The 18,040-nt window shown below is 41.2% G+C and overlaps 1 protein-coding gene across 3 annotated transcripts in view; it reads left to right on the forward strand.

The window, feature by feature from the left end:
• The first annotated feature begins 1,634 nt into the window (after positions 1-1,634).
• The window catches only part of LOC137332897 (transmembrane protein 33-like), a 120,347-nt gene continuing 103,941 nt past the window's right edge, over positions 1,635-18,040 (forward strand). The window contains exons 1-4 of one of the 3 annotated variants that reach the window (XM_067996897.1): positions 1,642-1,724; positions 3,625-3,862; positions 8,457-8,590; positions 16,028-16,122. In XM_067996897.1, coding sequence (XP_067852998.1) covers positions 8,468-8,590; positions 16,028-16,122 — 218 coding nt within the window. In that variant the 5' untranslated portion in view covers positions 1,642-1,724; positions 3,625-3,862; positions 8,457-8,467. Of the gene's footprint in view, positions 1,725-3,624; positions 3,863-8,456; positions 8,591-16,027; positions 16,123-18,040 lie in introns of all 3 variants that reach the window. The other 2 variants (XM_067996896.1, XM_067996898.1) reach the window with 2 other exon arrangements.

Here is an 18,040-nt window from a genome sequence, read left to right on the forward strand (position 1 = left end):
GTTTTGAGGAGATAAATAGTGACTGGTTTCATAAACATGGTTGGCAAATTAGTAATAAGGGGGTCTTGAACCACGACAATCACTCAAAGAACAAAAGCAGGGGGGGGGGGGGTAGATTTTTTTTTCACGGAGAGTTATTAGAACTTGGAATGCTTTACAATAAGTGGCTATTGAGGTACCAGGCCACAACATAATTTAAAAGAAAATTGAGTACGTATTTGAAAAGGGATATTAAAAGAAGATATGGGGAAAGGGCAAGGAAATGGGATTAGATAGCTCTGATTAAAGAGCTTGCATAGGCCAAATGCCTTCCTATATTGTAATTTAGTTTACTAAGTTTAGCATATCCCTCTGCACCATTGCAAAGTGGCCAAACTACCCAATGCACAAAATGTTACTAACCATATGAAAGAAAGGCACTGTCTTTGAAATTTAGTCCATCAAAGGTGGTCAATTGAACAATATCATTGATACTTATCTTTAATCACAAATGCATAAACATGACCACATGGGGTGTAATGAGGACCATAAATATATATCATGTGCACTGCAGCAATTCGCCAAGGCTTCTTCAACAGCACCTCCCAAACCCGTGACCTCTACCACCTAGGACAAGGGCAGCAGGTGCATGTTCCCCTCCAAGTCACATACCATCCTGACTTGGAAATATATCGCCGTTCCTTCGTCGGCACTGGGTCAAAATCCTGGGACTCCCTAAGAGCACTGTGGGAGAACCTTCACCACACGGACTGCAGCGGTTCAAGAAGGCAGCTCACCACCACCTTCTCAAGGGCAATTAGGGATGGGCAATTAAATGCTGACTTGGCCAGTGATGCCCACATCCCATGAATGAATTTTTTTTAAATGTAGGTTTGGGTTTTCAACTTAATTCAATTCTCCATTAAACAACTTGAATTTGAATAGGTAGATGGGAAAGTAGGGTTGAAGTCACAATCAGATCAGCCATTATCTTATCAAATGGCCGAGCGGGCTCGAGGGGTCGAATGGCCTACACCTGCTCTTAATTCGTGTGTTCATATGAATTTTCAATTCACATTTAGTTCAAACCACCTTTAACTAAATTGATAGCTGATCAAGATATTTGACCTTTATTTCCACAGAAGGGATGGCGCTAGCTGTCATTTTGAAGGCTCAAGAAGGCATGAATTTCATTTTTGAAAAACTGAGTTGCTATTGCTTTTAAAGCTTTGGGTAAACCTAAACCAATGCATCCAGTTTGTCACACTAATAGAAATTAAAAACGAAAATTGTAAAAGGTTCGACTGCAGCACATACAGCGTCAGCTGTTTAATATCCTGCCACTGCTCTATTCTATTTCAACCTACTGAACAAAAATATTTTCCCAGGGACGATCCTCCGCATCATTCCGACTGAGGGACAAACTCTCCTGGAACTGGATTATACTACAACTCCCAGGATGCACTGAGCGCCTCATTCGCGCATGCGTGTTTGTCCAGCTTTGCTTCCCGCTTGATGACAACCTAACCTGTTTGCTCGGACCTGCTCCATACTTTTCGCTGATTGGTCAACTGCCGAAAGGCGATGCCGCCACCCGCGTTGTGAATGGGTCGCTGACCTGTCAATCACAGGGCTTTAAACTGCGTTTGGTTGAGAGTGCGCAGGTCGTTGGCCGCGACGCAGCCTCGGAGAAGCGGTTTGCAATCAGAGCCGGGTGCTGATGAGTGGCTGTGGGGAGGCTCGGGGTAGGTACGGCGACTCCGCGCTGCCGCTAGCGGGCGAGTTCGTGTTCTCTTCCTGTCCGTAGAGCGGGCGCGGGTCGCGATGACCATACCGGGCCCCGGGACCCCTCCTCCTCCAGACTTGGTTCTCCGCAAATCGGCCCTCGCCCGGCAAACTTACCCCAACTCCACTCGGGGCCGACGCCATCCGCGGGGAGGCGGCTGCGCCAATAGCGGTGGCCGATGGGATGAGTCGCCAGGCATGGCCCAGATGCTGCTGCAAGTCCCTTGGCAACCGGGCTCAGGCGCGGTGATGGGGCTGGCCGGCGCGATCTGAGGGGTGGGAAAGGCTCTTCAACTACAGGGGCGTTGGGTCTAAATTACACGTGATGGAGTTCCACCAGTGAAAGGAGTTTTTTTAAGTGAGTTGACATTGGTGTAATCTGATTATTGTGCGTATCCTTTGATACCCTGTGCTGGAATTGAACAGCAATCTTGGATCAACGGCCACTTTTTTATGTAGAAGTCTTTCTTTTAAAAAAATATGGATCTAGTTACTGAGATAGGCAATGGGAATATCTCTGACATGATGAATGGCCAATGTCACATCATTGTGTATTAACTTTGCAGCTAATTAAATCTTTAGTAATGAACTAATGGTATTTCACATCCATCGTAAAGCAATGATGTGGAGATGCCGGTGATGGACTGGGGTGGACAAATGTAAGGAAACTTACAACACCAGGTTATAGTCCAACAATAATCTGGTGTTGTAAGATTCATTACAATAGTAAAGCAATGCAGAGATATGATTGTAAGGGAAAAGACTGCAATCCCAGAGATAACTTGCATTTAAAAGGCTGTCTCTTTCAGAAAGATAATGGAATAAAGTACTATATAGATATCATATCAAATGAGTTTCACCATTGGAGGAATGTTATGACAGTTTTTTCATGAATAGTAACTTGGTCTTAACAAACTGACAGAATTTCTTGTTACTGGTGAGATAAATGTGTATTTCTGCTAATAGTTAAGACAGTATTTTTGCTAATGCGGGACACTTAACTGGTTTCCATTCAATCCATACCTCAAAGAACTGTGATACCTCAAAGAACTGTGTAGTGTCTCCGGCAGCTATGAATTCTGGACAGCAACTTCCAGAGGCTGTTTTGTTGATTCAATTTATATCTCTGTAACTGTTAACAGTACTTTTTAATTTTATATAGATGCATTAAGTTTAAATTTTAAAACAAAATATTAGTATTTATTGGGTGAGCTTTTTTATTTGTGTATCCCTCAAGTGGAGTATTCAAGCCCTGGGAAAGAATGATTAAGAGCAGAAGGTTGTCCATTGAGCATTGATGTTGATGAAGGACAGTATATTTTGAGCTTAGAAGGAATGAGAGAAAAATTCATAGGACCATTGACCAAAGTTATATTGATAACATAGAGAAGAGTTGAAAGAGGGATCCAACAAACCTATCAAACAAAAGGATTTTCCTTATAACTAGAAGTTACATGAGCAGTATTGAAGTCTTTGACAGAATTGGGCTTTATTGAGCATTGGAGGTTGTTGAGAGAAATACAAGTATTTGTACTCAAAGAGAAAACACCTTTTCGGATACAGCTTTACTAATGGCAATGATCAATTGGAAGTCAGAGGAGATTGTAAGGTCCAGAATGTTGATAGTTTCACCTGCAGTTATTCATCATCTAACTAAGATAGGGGGTGGTAGCGTTGGTTAGGATTGGGAAAAATAAAAAATAAAATCTTTGAAGAACTGAAAGAAACAAGATTTTTATTTCCCCATTAAAGGACACGAAGGAGGTAGTGGGTAGATTTTCAACTTGCCACCTGGGCATAAAGCTGGCATTGTGGATTTGCTGCCCATTATACAAACCACACGATTTTTCATTTCCACAGCCCCAGTTTTATGCCCAAGCAGCAAGTTGAAAATCTAACCCAGCGAGTAGTGTGGACTGAGGGCATGTGATCTGAAAGAGAATTATGCATGTGGAGTGGAATCATCGAGAGGGAAAGGATTGGATAATGAATGGAGGGGACCACTGATATATAAAGGAGGAACAGAGTGGACAGTGGCCAGGGAAAATCTGAGTTAATGAGAAAAAAGGCAAAGGATGAACAGTCAATTGCAGCACAGGTAAGAAAGAATAAACTGCAGTTAGCTAGCACATGATTGTATCCTTAGGACATCCCAAAGCACTTTACAAATGATGGGTTATTTTAGAAATGCAGTCACTATTGTCACATAGGCCAATGCAGAAGTTAATTTGCACACAAGGTCGCACAAACAGCAAATGAATGTACAGGAGACCACATAAATTGTTTTTGATGGTGTTGGCTCAGGGAGGAGTGTTGGGCAGGACAGTGGGCGAATTTCCTGCTGTTCTTTGAATCGTAACAGAGTAACACCTTCGATCCACCTATCCACAGTATTCCTTTGGTGCATTTCTAATAACCCTGAATCCCATTTGTTAGTGAGAACCTGTCTAATTCCTTCTTGAAACCCATTAAGGTTTCTTGTTCCACCATCCGTGCCGGTAATCTGTTCTACATAATTACCACACCTTTAGTTTTAAAAAAAAGTTCCTCCTACATTTCCTATTTTTTTATTATCCTTAATTTGTAAATATGACTGCTTGTGCTTAAATTCTGTACTTGGATCCAATTTGTGCAAACATTTCATAATTTTAAACGCAATGTTACGATTCAAAGAACAGCTGGGAGTTCTCCAGCTGTCCTGCCCAACATTCCTCCCTCAACACGGGACTTTTTTCTGTCCACCTGACGAAGCAGACAAGGTCTGGGTTTAACGTCTCAACTGGAAGATAACACCTTTGACTGTGCAGCACTCCCTCCATAGAATCATAGAAAAGATACAGCACAGAAGGGGGCTGCTCGGCCCATCGTGTCCGCGCCGGCTCGAAAAACAACCAGGTGCCCATTCTAATCCCACCTTCTAGCACTCGGTCCGTAGCCCTGCTTACAGCACTTTAGCTGCAGGTCCAGGTACTTTTTAAAAGAGTTGAGGGTCCCTGCCTCTACCACCAATTCGGGCAGCAAATTCCATACACTCACCACCCTCTGGGTAAAAAAGTTTTCCCTCATGTCCCCTCTAATCCTTCCGCTAATCATCTTAAATCTATGTCCTCTAGTTCTTGAACTTTCCGCTAGGGGAAACAGGTACTCCCTGTCTACTCTATCTAGGCCCCTCATAATTTTGTACACCTCAATCAAGTCTCCCCTCAGCCTCTCTGCTCCAGGGAAAACAATCCCAGCCCATCCAATCTCTCCTCGTAGCTGCAACTTTCAAGTCCTGGCAACATTCTTGTAAATCTTCTCTGCACTCTCTCCAGAGCAATTGGGTCCTTCCTGTAATGTGGTGACCAGAACTGCGCACAATACTCCAGCTGTGGCCTTACCAGTACTGCACTGAATTATCAGTCCAGATTGTGTGCTCAAATCTGCATTGGGAATAGAGTGAATTGGATAGTCGTGAATATAGTTTTGGTGAAGACCAAGTGATGGTAACTCAGAACTTAACAGAGGCAAACTCTGTCAAAAGATTTGGGGATGGGATGAGAGGAGAGAGGGAGGCAACGTAGATGATAATAGGTGATGCCCTAGGTTGATATTGGGCCAGATTTTGCTGGAGCGGGATATCTTGCGGCATGCACCGTTACTTAGACTTACAATTGCACGTTTAGGTTTTAAAAATTGCTGGCAGTGCGAGCTGATAACAGGGCAGCGAGGACAACTGGGCATCTGGAACCTTGGTGAACAACGGGATAAACAGTGTATCTCCTTAACCAATGAGATTTACGGATTGAGAAATAAACAAGAAGGACTGAGAAGGAGTTGTAAACTAGTGGGTGAATTCAATGTCAAATGAGGTACAGAAAGAGAAATAAAGAGAGGGAAAGAAAGATTGGATTAATAGAGAGAGAGAAAAGAGACAGAAAGGAAAAGTAAGAAATTTTAAAATTTGACATTTTTAAAAATCTTCTGAAACAATTCACAACCTGAAGGAATGAGACTCCACACTTATAATTGTTTACTTTCTGGGCAAGAGGGGTTGATTGCCAGTCATTAACAATTATCACAGTGTTAAAATTATATTTACACTGATAATACAAGAGTTAACTTCCTGTGGCGAGTTTAATGTGCAAGTAAATGTGCAATGGGCAATTAATGTGCAAATCCAGTAGCTTCATGAAAATCATGGGGAGATTAAGTGCGAGGTGTCGTTTCCATGGCGCAAATCGGCCAGCAACTTGTGGCGATTCGCAATTCATGGGGTATCTCTAACTCACTACAAGTTGCTGCCCGCTTTGTGTATTAATAACAGTGTGCGTTATTCAGACGCTGTTATTTATTCAGCAAAATCTGACCCATTAAAAAAAATATTAGAAAGTACATGTATTTTCTTCATCCACAGAATCTGAAATTTTAACCACATATTAAATTGTAAGCAAGCATCCAATAGTTTTAAGGAACAACAGCTTTTTGATGCCATGTTCAGTACTGTAGAAAACAGTCAGTTGGTAGGAGTTCCATCTCTGGCTCAGAAGGTTGTGGGTTTGAGCATCAGATCTGGGCTTGAATGTGCATTTTGGCAAATACTTCAGTGCAGTAGTGAGGGAGAAGTGCATTGCTTGATGTGTTGACCTTTGGAGGAGAGATTAAATTGAGGCTCCTGTCTGCTTGTTCAAGTGGACATTAAAGCGTACCATGAGATCTTTAAAGAGGAGCAGGAAGTTCTTCTGGTGTCATGAGAAACAGCTTCCCTCATTCAGTGCAGTTTGTGGGATGTTGTTGGCTCTGATGGCTGCTATATTTACCTATTTAATAGTCACTGCACTCCTAAAGTACTTTACTGTATGAAGTGCCTTGAGACATTCTGATGCAAAAAGTTGTAATTTAATTGAAAGTATTTTGGAAACGGAGCATTGTTAAATATGTGCGGGTAGATCAAGGATTGTAAATTGTGTTATAGAAAGCTGCTGTGTAGCAAAGGCGTGTTGACCGGAGGTCACCGGTTGAGGTTACTGGCTTAGTACACAGAGGAGAGTCAACAGGCTACACTCCTTATAGACTCATGACAGGCGTAACATTGCATCTGTTTGACTTCTCTAACTTACATAATATGTATAGGATTTTATTAATTCAAATAGTACAAGGTTAGTACTTTCAAGCCACCCTGTCACATCTTTGGATATATAAATACTAGAAAAGATAGTATGTCATTATTTGTTATTCATATTTGCAATAGAATACCATAGAAAACTTCTGAGGGATGCTAAGTCCATTTAGTCTAAAAAAAATTCTTGATGTAGTGCAGCATAAGGGTTGCATTTTAGAGATTTTAATATTACAATTGAAAAAATATACACAACATTCAAGTTGAATGGTGCAATGGGAGGATGATGCACAGCCCTAACTAAAGTCACAAATATCATCCTCTGTGAGTGTGGTGTATTATCTTTCCTTGTCTTCCTATGGAGCTCTCTGCAATTTGACACGGTTGACCACACAATTCTCCTCCAACGCCTTTCCTCCATTGTTCATCTCATTGGGAATGCCCTTGTTGGTTCCACTCTTACCTATTCAATTGTAGCCAGCACGCCTCCAACAATGGCTTCTCTTCCCCTCTCCCACACTGTTACCCATGGAGTCCCCCAAGGATCTACCCTTGACCCCTTCCTCTACCGCATCTACATTCCTCCCTTTGGCGACATCATCCGCAGATTTGAAGTCAGGTTCCACATGTACTCTGACAATATCCAGCTCTACTCCTCCACCACCTCATTCAACCTCCACTTTCTGCTGTCAGACTGATCGTCCGATACTCAGTCATGGATGAGCTGCAATTTCTTCCAGTTAAACATTGGGAAGACTGAAGCATTATCATCGCCACTGCTAAAACTCCATACCCTTACCACCAATTCCATCCCTCTCCCCGGCCATTGTCTCAGGCTAAACCAGACTATTCGCAAGCTCAGCATCCAACTTGATTCTGAACTGAGCTTAGATCGCCCACTTCCACTTCCTTAACATTGCCCGCTGCTGCTAAAATCCCCATCCATGCCTTTATCACCTCCGGATTCAATTATTCCAGTGCTTTTCTGTCCAGCTTCCCATCCTCCACCCTCAGTAAACTTCAGCTCATCCTAAACTCTGCTGCTCATATCCTATCCTGCACCAGGTCCTGCTATCATACCTGTCCTTGCTGATCTCATGGGCCCCCGACATCTCCAATTTAAAGTTCTCATCCTCATTTTCAAATCCCTTCATGGCTCTGCTTCTTGCTATCTCTGTAATCTTCTCTAACCCTACAATCCACCTCCCGCCCCCGCCCCGCCACAAACTCTGTTCCTCTGATTTTGGCCTTTTGTGTATTTCCCCTTCCCTTCACCTTACCATTGGAGGCTATACCTTCAGCCATCTAGGCCGAAACCTTTCTCCCTAAACCTCTCCACCTCCCTCTCTTCCTTTAAGACCCTCCTTAAAGCCCATGTCCATGACCAAGTTTTTGATCATCCTTCTTAATATCTCCTCCTTTGGCTCAACATTCATTTTTGTCTGATTACGTCTTTGTGAAGCACCTTGAGACATTTTTCTGTATTAAAGGTGCTAAATAAATGCAAGTTCTTGATGAAGTACAAGAGAGAAAACATGAAAGAAACCTCTTTTTAGAACTAGAGTGTTAACATTGTGATTTTGTTTCAAATCAGAGAACTTTGAGATGGCAGAACAGGAATCAACCGAAGCCACCAAGGATGATCGTACTACACAACCTACTGACCCAAATGAAGTTTCTGGCATTAGCGATGGTGGTGCTAAAACAAGCCCACCAGTTTCAGTCTCGGTAAACATTTGCCTATCTAAAGTTTTGCTATAATAGATCAATAGATCATAAAGGATTGACCTGATTAGTAAGGAGTGTGTGTTAACCTGTGATTGCAGCTTGTATTTCTACAATAGACTTATAAGGCCAAAAACAGTCATATTCCAGTTCTTAACTGTCACTGTTAGTATAGAACAGACTGGGAAACTAAGCGTAGGAAAGTTTTTTACAATTTATTTCTGTTTTGTGGTTTATTTTTATTTAAATAACAACCCTTGAATGACTTGGGAGGGGGTATTGCCTTGGCACTAATATTGAACGTGAGTTTGGGAGTTATATTATCATGCAGAGTTAAAGCTGAAGTTTCAGTGTGTTAATTATTTTAACTACTGCTGATAATTCAGTGTCCTCAAACAGTGTGGTTCAGTAATTCTTGAAATGATTTAAACAAAAATATTCAAAGTGGGAACACAGCTGTAAAGAAAAGAATGTTCACGATAATTATTTGTGCCCATTTGATATTTTAAATTATATATTGATGCTTGCGTATCAAGTAAAATTATCACAAAATTAATGTAACTCCACAATTCCAGATATTCTCTTAAATCATTCATAGAAAACTCAGTGACTTGTAGGAGTTATTGAATGAATGGAAAATTTGCAGCAACATGGTTATGGCTCACGCATAAACAGTAGTTTAGAAACCAAGACGCTACTGCATGGTCTCCAATTTTGTGTCCTTACTGCACATAGTTTATTCTCTCCTGTTGCTAAATTTGAAATCCCTTGATTGGTTTAACTGAATGGTATTCTGAGTTGACTCCAGATGTGATTCAAAAGCTTACCTCCCAGTTTGCTGGTCTAAACATTGTCTATCTTTTTAAATTAAAACTAATGGTGCAGTATGACAGAAGAAGTTTTTTGGAGGGAGAGAACTGTTGACTGCAAGCAGACAGGTTCAGACAAACTCAGCTGCTGTTTTACGGGGACACCATGTTGAGAAGAATTTTAAAGATCCCTGTGAGAGTTACCTCCATTACATAGAATGTACGGCACAGAAACAGGCCATTCGGCCCAACAGGTCCATGCCAGTGTTTATGCTGCTCACGAGCCTCCTCCCTCCTTACTTCATCTAACCCTATCAGCATATCCTTTGATTCCTTTCTCCCTCGTGTTTATCTAGCTTCCCCTTAAATGTGCCTATGCTAGTTGCCTCAACTTCGCCTTGTGATAGCAAGTTCCACATTCTAACCACTCTCTGGGTAAAGAAGTTTCTCCTGAATTCCCTATTAGATTTATTACTTTATAATCACCAGTGAAACTAGTCTTGCAGCTAGTGGTGAAAGGTGAAAGCCTGTGTTTATTACATTGTAACACAATCATGTTATGCATTTCATGTTGGTATTCCTGTTCATGTTCCAGTGAAGCAGATATGTTGGTGTCGTGGGGCCATACATTTTTTCCATGTTTTCTTTGGTTCAACATACTCTGAATCCTACTGGCAAGGTGCAGTTGGTTGCACCTATCCCTGTGGGTGAGGGATTGTAATTATTAGCTGATATCTTGGTAAATTTTCTCTGTACAAATGGATATGCCCCAATGAGCAGAGGTTTGCCAATTAATAGGCCACCCACAATCAATAGGCCTGATCGTTAACCTTCTAATCCATGTGTGACAGAAGTAGAGTTCTGTCTTGCCTCAAACAAGAACATTTCTGTATTGTAACAAAAATGTTTTAAAATTAACTTCATTTAGGTGTGGCTAGATGTTGTCTTTTTTTTATTCGTTCATGGGATGTGGGCATTGCTGGCGAGGCCAGTATTTATTGCCCATCCCTAATTGCCTTTGAGAAGGTGGTGGTGAACTGCCTTCTAGAACCGCTGCCGTCTGTGTGGTGAAGGTTCTCCCACAGTGCTGTTAGGAAGGGAGTTCCAGGATTTTCACCCAGCGACGATGAAGGAACGGCGATATATTTCCAAGTCGGGATGCTGTGTGACTTGGAGGGGAATGTGCAGGTGGTGGTGTTCCCATGTGCCTGCTGCTCTTGTCCTTCTACGTGGTAGAGGTCGCGGGTTTGGGAGATGCTGTCGAAGAAGCCTTGGCGAGTTGCTGCAGTGCATCCTGTGGATGGTACACATTGCAGCCACAGTGCACCGGTGGTGAAGGGAGTGAATGTTTAGGGTGGTGGATGGGGTGCCAATCAAGCGGGCTACTTTGTCCTGGATGGTGTCGAGCTTCTCGAGTGTTGTTGGAGCTGCACTCATCCAAGCAAGTGGAGAGTATTCCATCACACTCCTGACTTGTGTCTTGTAGATGGTGGAAAGGCTTGGGGGAGTCAGGAAATGAGTCACTCGCCGCAGAATACCCAGCCTCTGACCTGCTCTTGTAGCCACAGTATTTATATAGCTGGTCCAGTTAAGTTTCTGATCAGTGGTGACCCCCAGGATGTTGATGGTGGGGAATTCGGTGATGGTAATGCCGTTGAATGTCAAGGGGAGGTGGTTAGACTCTCTCTTGTTGGAGATGGTCATTGCCTCGCATTTATCTGGCGCAAATGTTACTTGCCACTTATCAGCCCAGGCCTGGATGCTGTCCAGGTTTTGCTGCATGCGAGCACGGACTGCTTCGTTATCTGAGGGGTTGCGAATGGATCTGAATACTGTGCAATCATCAGCGAACATCCCCATTTCTGACCTTATGATGGAGGGAAGGTCATTGATGAAGCAGCTGAAGATGGTTGGGCCTAGGACACTGCCCTGAGGAACTCCTGGGGCTGAGATGATTGGCCTCCAACAACCACTACCATCTTCCTTTGTGCTAGGTATGACTCCAGCCACTGGAGAGTTTTCCCCCTGATTCCCATTGACTTCAATTTTACTAGGGCTCGGTCAAATGCTGCCTTGATATCAAGAGCAGTCACTCTCACCTCACCTCTGGAATTCAGCTCTTTTGTCCATGTTTGGACCAAGGCTATAATGAGGTCTGGAGCCAAGTGGTCCTGGCAGAACCCCAAACTGAGCATTGGTGAGTAAGTGCCACTTGATAGCACTGTCGATGACACCTTCCATCACTTTGCTGATGATTGAGAGTATTGGAAGAGAAAAACAGGAGGCCTATGGGAACATGTGACTTGAACAAGACTGATGACACAAGTGGACTGCTGGGCAAAAGAAATCTTGGTGACTTTACATAAATCATCGAAGAAAAAGTAATCAGATGACCAGACCTAGATATGTTCGGTGTAACGTATTATTGAGAACTGAAGTTTTGGAAGCATTCAGACTGTTGTGTTGAATTTCCTTCCCACCTGCCCCAGTTTTTGCTCAATACCACCTACAGAATCATGACCGAAATCTAGTAGTTGTGAGCTCTGCCTTTTCTTTTTCCTTTTTCCTTTTTCCTTTCCTCTCCATTTTCTCCTTTCTAGAAGGTACTCTCAGACTGGGGTACAGTTTCACAGGTGTGAGCGCACCTCGGGTACCTTGCCCAAGTGGCCGTGTTTCATGAGAGCCTGGAAAGTGAAAGTTAGTTGGCTTTAGAACCATTATTGTGGTGAGAAGTGAGCCAAATTGTTTGTTGAGCCCATCTGTAGATTCCAGCATGAGTCACCAGACAGTGATCAGGAGTTGGAGTATTGGCTGAATTTTGCCCATCTTAGCTCAAGGTTGCTGAGGTAAATTGTAATGACCTCCTACTGCCACCATAGCTGAAATCAGCTAACTCACTATAGACTGGGGACTCAATCTGGGGCCTTTCATTTTGTATGACTGTTTCACACACTGGGCAACAAAATTTCTGACTGATAGTCATTGGTGCCAAGCTGCCCCTTATGTTTGTTTTTTTAACAACTCTTGCATTGCTCCCTATCTCCTCAGTAGAGAAGGTGAGCTGTTCCCAGGCTTTTTCCAGTGTTGCTCACGAACAGGTCAGGTAGAATGTGACATAGGTCCTCTTGGTATGTAATTCCAAAACACTGTGCAGCCTGATCTATATTGAGGAGACTTCTGCTTTTTAAAAAGCTGCAACTCTGCCCTGCACTGGTATGACCCTCAGATCGTAACAACGCAAAACGTGAAATAGTTCACATAAAATTCATTTTACGAATTTGAATTCTAATTATGGTAAATGTATATTTTGCTGGGCTGCTTACGCTTGTAATTATTATTTGTTAAAGAGGAAAACAATAATTCTGTTGGAGCTGCTGTTTTAACAGTTGTTGTACAGCATTGCATCTAGGCACATATCCTTGTGACTGCAGTGTCCTTAATTGTCCCGGACAGAATTCCTCTCCTGCAGTCTTTGTGTCAACTTAAGTAAAGCTACACTGATCAGAGAAATAAGTGGTAGTAGCACAGTATTACTGTGATTGCAGTCTCCGCAGGGTAACCCTACAATTAAAATAGACAGACTAGGAAAAAACAATTACCAGTTAGTGATAGGGAATTAAAGCACAAAATAGAGGCAGCGGAAGAAGGAATGATTAAAAAAAAACAGAAAGGAAAGAAAATAAACTAAATTGTAAGTAGTTTCTTAATTAATGAAAGGATGTAAAAATAAGCCAAAAAAATAATTGAATCTGGAGGAAGACAATAAAACAGAATGGCCTGGAATTTCCTGGAAAGTCTTGACATAACTACGGTGTAAGAGTGGAGTTGCGCTGTTTATTTCCCCTGAAAAAATTTGCATGTAACTGATTTACGCCAGTTTTATGCCAAAACATCGCCATGCGCGAATTCCCTCGATCATTTGGGCCGCTCACAAGTTACGTCGAGCGAAACCCCAATTAGCTTAACATAACTCCACCCCTCATGTAAAAGCACAGAGAATGCGAGTTTTATGCATTTACACCAGTTTTGATTGAGCGTAAATTTACACCTAAATAGGCACAGCAGGACTCGAAGTCACTAATTCTGGTGATTTTTTTTTTAAGGTTAATTTTTTAAAATTTCTCCTTGCTGAGACCAGTGCTGTATTTTCTACATCTTTGGATGCATTCTTATGGCATCAAAATCTGTTACATTAGAAAGAGAAAAGCTTCCACAATTTTCTTAAACGTGCTGTGCTTAATGTGCATGAATAATGGTTTGATGACTTCAAACTTCAATTTTTATAACATCAGTAAAATAAAGAAGGACTTAAAAAAGGACGATAGCATAGGTTCCATGCTTTCCTTGGGTCCGAATTGTTTATGCTGATTTCTGCTTGTTTTATGTCGGTTTTTATGTTCACGTATACAAATAAGAATGTTAGGAAATTTCGGCCAAAGCTCTTGTTGGCAAAGATTGGCGGAAAGCTCGGTCTGATTTTAACGGAAGTCTGATCTTGGAAACTCCAGCCCAATAAACAACATTTATCTTGGTAAAAAGAAATTAAATTGTATAGTTGTACCTCTTCCAAAGCTGTGAGCATAAACCAAGAAAGTGCAATCTGCAATTGCTTTGGTGACTATGAAAATTTGTACTGCTAATTCAGATGTAGAGGGGAAGGGGGGATGTATTTTGGCAGTTGAAGGCTAAACAGCTGCCAGGTATGTGTAAAATATATATATTTGCAGACAAATAGGTTACTGCTTTGTCAAACAACCTAACACAGGGTTCGGATGACATCCATGAGAGTAAAGCCGTTTATCAATGTCACCTGAAATCCAGATTTTATGTTCTCAAAATGCTGTTCTGTAGAATATTTGTAGGTATGGTACAAGTTCTGGGTGAGGATATTCTTTTTCTTTTGTCAATTTTTAAAAAAAAACTGGTGTGAAAGGAGCAGCAGTGGATGTCAGGCTGCGACGATCTAGCCACACAATTTGAAATGATGTGCTATTTGACCATATATTGGGCTAGCACCCTCGGTTTTATTTAGACAAAATTAGATATCATGGAGGTTTTTTTTATTCATTCATGGGATGTGGGCATCACTGGCAATGCCAGCATTTATTGCCCATCCCTAATTGCCCTTGAGAAGGTGGTGGCGAGTGGTTTGCTGGGCCATTTCAGAGGGCAGTTAAGATTCAGCCACATTGCTTTGGGACTGGAATCACATATCGGCCAGACCAGGTAAGGACGGCAGGTTTCCTCCCCTAAAGGACATTATTGAACCAGATGGGTTTTTACAACAATCCGGTAGTTTCATGGTCACCATTACTGGTACTAGCTTTTATTCCAGATTTTTATTGATTTAAAAAAAAAATGAACTCAATTCAAATTCCCCAGCTGCCATGGCAGGATTTAAACTCATGTCTCCAGATTATTAATCTCGGCCTTTGGGTTACTAGTCTAGTAACCTAACCACTATACTACCATACCCTAAGTATGATACAAGGATAGTGCACACTTTAGATATCATAAACCCACAAGAATGAAAATACAGAAAAGTAGTCTCGGCCATCTTTTATGTGAGGCGGAGGGTGGGGGGGAAGATCCTCATTCGAATTCTGCAGTTAGAAATCTGTTCAGCCATTCTGGCTTCAAGATTGTGTAATTTGGCCTGATATGTGACAGAAAAAGTGAGGTTACAAAAATCACAAGATAATTATGGATGAGGAAAGCCATTTGGCCCTTCTTCACCCATTCAGAATGACTCTAAAGTTTCCCCCCCCCCCCCCCACCACCATTGCAGCATCCATCCAGGAGCCCATTCCATGTGAAGAAAAACTTCCTGATAGAGTTCTGAATTTGATTTTTTAATAGTTAAACCTGTGGTCCTTCATCCTACTTGTACAATCTAATATAAAAGAATATTCATATTTATCTTTTCCCTGTCATTTACAATCTTGCGCACCTCTGTAAGATCGCCTCTCTGATGTCTCCTTTCAAGGTTGAAGAGCCCAAGTTTCTCCGGTCTTTCTCCGTAACTGAGACTTCTAAAACTGAGGATCACCCTTGCTCTTCTTTGCACTGCTTCCAGGGCTTGAATGTCTCCCTTGTCTCTCAGTGATCAGAACACTTTGATCATGGCTTCCTCTGACTTATATTCAACAGTTTTGGCTGTTGAGATGACCATTCCAATGACTTTGATTGCTGCTCTGCATTGGTTAGACGTATTGAGCATCAAGTCTACTGCGATTCCTAGGCCTCTTTCAACTTCATCTTTACCTATTTCAATACCATTCGTGCAGTACAAGTGTTGCCCACTTTTCCTTCCTATGTGTAGTATTTTACATTTGTCTGTATTAAATTTTATCTGAAGTTATTCTGCTCACTTACCTATTTTGTCCAGCTCATTCTGTAGTATCTGAGCTGCTTCCTCCAATTCCTACTTTAGTATCGTCTACTAGGTTCACGAATTTGCATTGAAGTTCTGAGTCCAGGTCATTGATGTAAATGAGAAACAGTAATGCTCCTAATATCGACCCCTGGGGCACCCTACTCAGTATTACCCCTCTTAGATATGCAGTACTTATTCTAAAATGTTCCTTTTTTAATAATACTCCTCTTCTTTCTTGCCCCATAATGAAAAAAGCAATTCATGATGAGCAACAAGACCGAATCTATCATGTGGCTGCTTCGATTATTTACACTGGTGTCAACATTCTTTTTTCTGTTTCCCATCTTTGGGTAAGTAGATTTTTACAATGATTGTAATGTTAGGCATATGTGTGTACAGGCAAAATACTGACAAAATTCATAAGAAGAAAAATGAGATCCTGGAAATGCTTAAGTTGACTGTGGCATCTAATGCATTGTTTATTTATTGGAAAAGGTTACATTGTGGCTTCACTGGCCAAACGAACTAGACCCAGTTGATGCTTTTATTTTAAAAGAAAGAGTTACAGTACTCTATTGAATGTTGTCAATGTTTAATTTGAAGGTTAGCAATCGATGTTCTGATAGGCCCAGAACCAAACCTGGTTTATATTTGGTCTTAACTTCCGAAACTGCCTCATTTAGAAAAGGTACGTTATGATTCAAAATAGCAATCACTGCCGTTTTGTGACAACACAGTGTGACGGAAGATTCTTAAACTTCCTTAATGCTCGGTGGAAGGTCATATTTCGAAAACTAGAAAATTGGAAAAGATCAACAGACCCTAGTTAGATTATAGTAATATTTTGCTCTGTGTGCCCTCATTGCTGTTTTGACTGTTGACTTGTGCCCTATCCTGGGCTGTTTTCTCCTAACCACTCACATTTGTTGTGCTCCCTGATCCTTTTTTTTTTAAGTTTAGCACCTGACTGCTTTATTCCTAATCAAAAATTGGCACTCAACATAAACACATCAAAAAAATCAGTTAATTTTACGGAATAGTTCATTTTTACTGCAGTTATACATAAACGAGTGAACCGTTACAATATTTTTACATCTTTGCTAATATTTTGGTGCTAAAGTTTTGATACAATTGAGTTCCTCTTTCTATAAATTCTGATTATCCTTGTGTATAAAATGTCAGATGATTAAGTCAAGAATAGTTCAAGTTTGATCAATTAGTGAGGTGAGAGGTGGAAACGAATGGCAGATCAACTCATTGTATTTATTGTGTATTATGGAGGTTGATTTTCTTTTAGTGAAGGCTTGAATGTATTTGTACCAAATGTTTAAGAGTTTCATCATTAGCTGAAAAAGTCTTTGGTTCCATGGACTGCTCTCATTCCACACTGTAACAATGTGGAACTGGTTATTTTAGCAGTGATGTTTGTATACAAGTGCTTAAATGAGTTAATGCAGTAATAAAACTGCTCCTGATGTTTCAATACTTTTATTGCTGTATTAGTGTTTGTTTCAGCATTGTAGTGTGAGCTGAAAACTTTTTTTAAAAAAGGCTGCAACAGGAAGCTGGAATTTCCCTGCTCTTTCAGCAGTCTAATGGTTAAATAATAATTAAACTTCTTGAGATTTTACAAAATAATTCAATAGATGAATTAGTGAATCCTCCCCTTAAGTACCCTATTTTGAAACCTATATTCTCACAATATTCAAAATAGTTTGACATGTGAGGGAACAAAATTATTATTGCACATATTGGAATGACCAGATCGGTCAGCTGTTTGGGTGTTTTTTCAGCGTAGCAGAACCTTACCCAGTTGTATTTGCTTCACTGTGCTGGCATTCTGTTAAACTTCTGCCATGTGTAGTAGGATCTTGTCGAGCTCAAGAAACTCCTACAGCCATGTCTTACATGGTGCCTCAGTCCCATTGTTCACTCCTGTACATTCTGATACTTTTAGATTGTAACTGGTGCTGATAATTCACCACATTAGGATCAGTAACTCCAAGTAAGTTCCCCGCTGTAGTCAGCGCTTCCTGTTTTTAAACAAAAATTATAAAAATAGAAAAAAAGAACAGACTACCAATCCAAATACTTGCTGACTCACTTATAAGGAGATGGCGAGACTGTAGCCTTGACATTATGGCGAGACTGTAGTCTTGACAAAAATGCATTTGCCTGAAATTCCTCTCTGCTATTTCACTGGTGGCGTTACCCCATTTATTTAAAGTGCTTAAAGTCTTGGCTAAAATAATGGACAACAGAATTTCA

The sequence above is a fragment of the Heptranchias perlo genome, chromosome 15 (genome assembly GCF_035084215.1).
Source record: "Heptranchias perlo isolate sHepPer1 chromosome 15, sHepPer1.hap1, whole genome shotgun sequence".
Lineage (NCBI taxonomy): Eukaryota > Metazoa > Chordata > Chondrichthyes > Hexanchiformes > Hexanchidae > Heptranchias > Heptranchias perlo.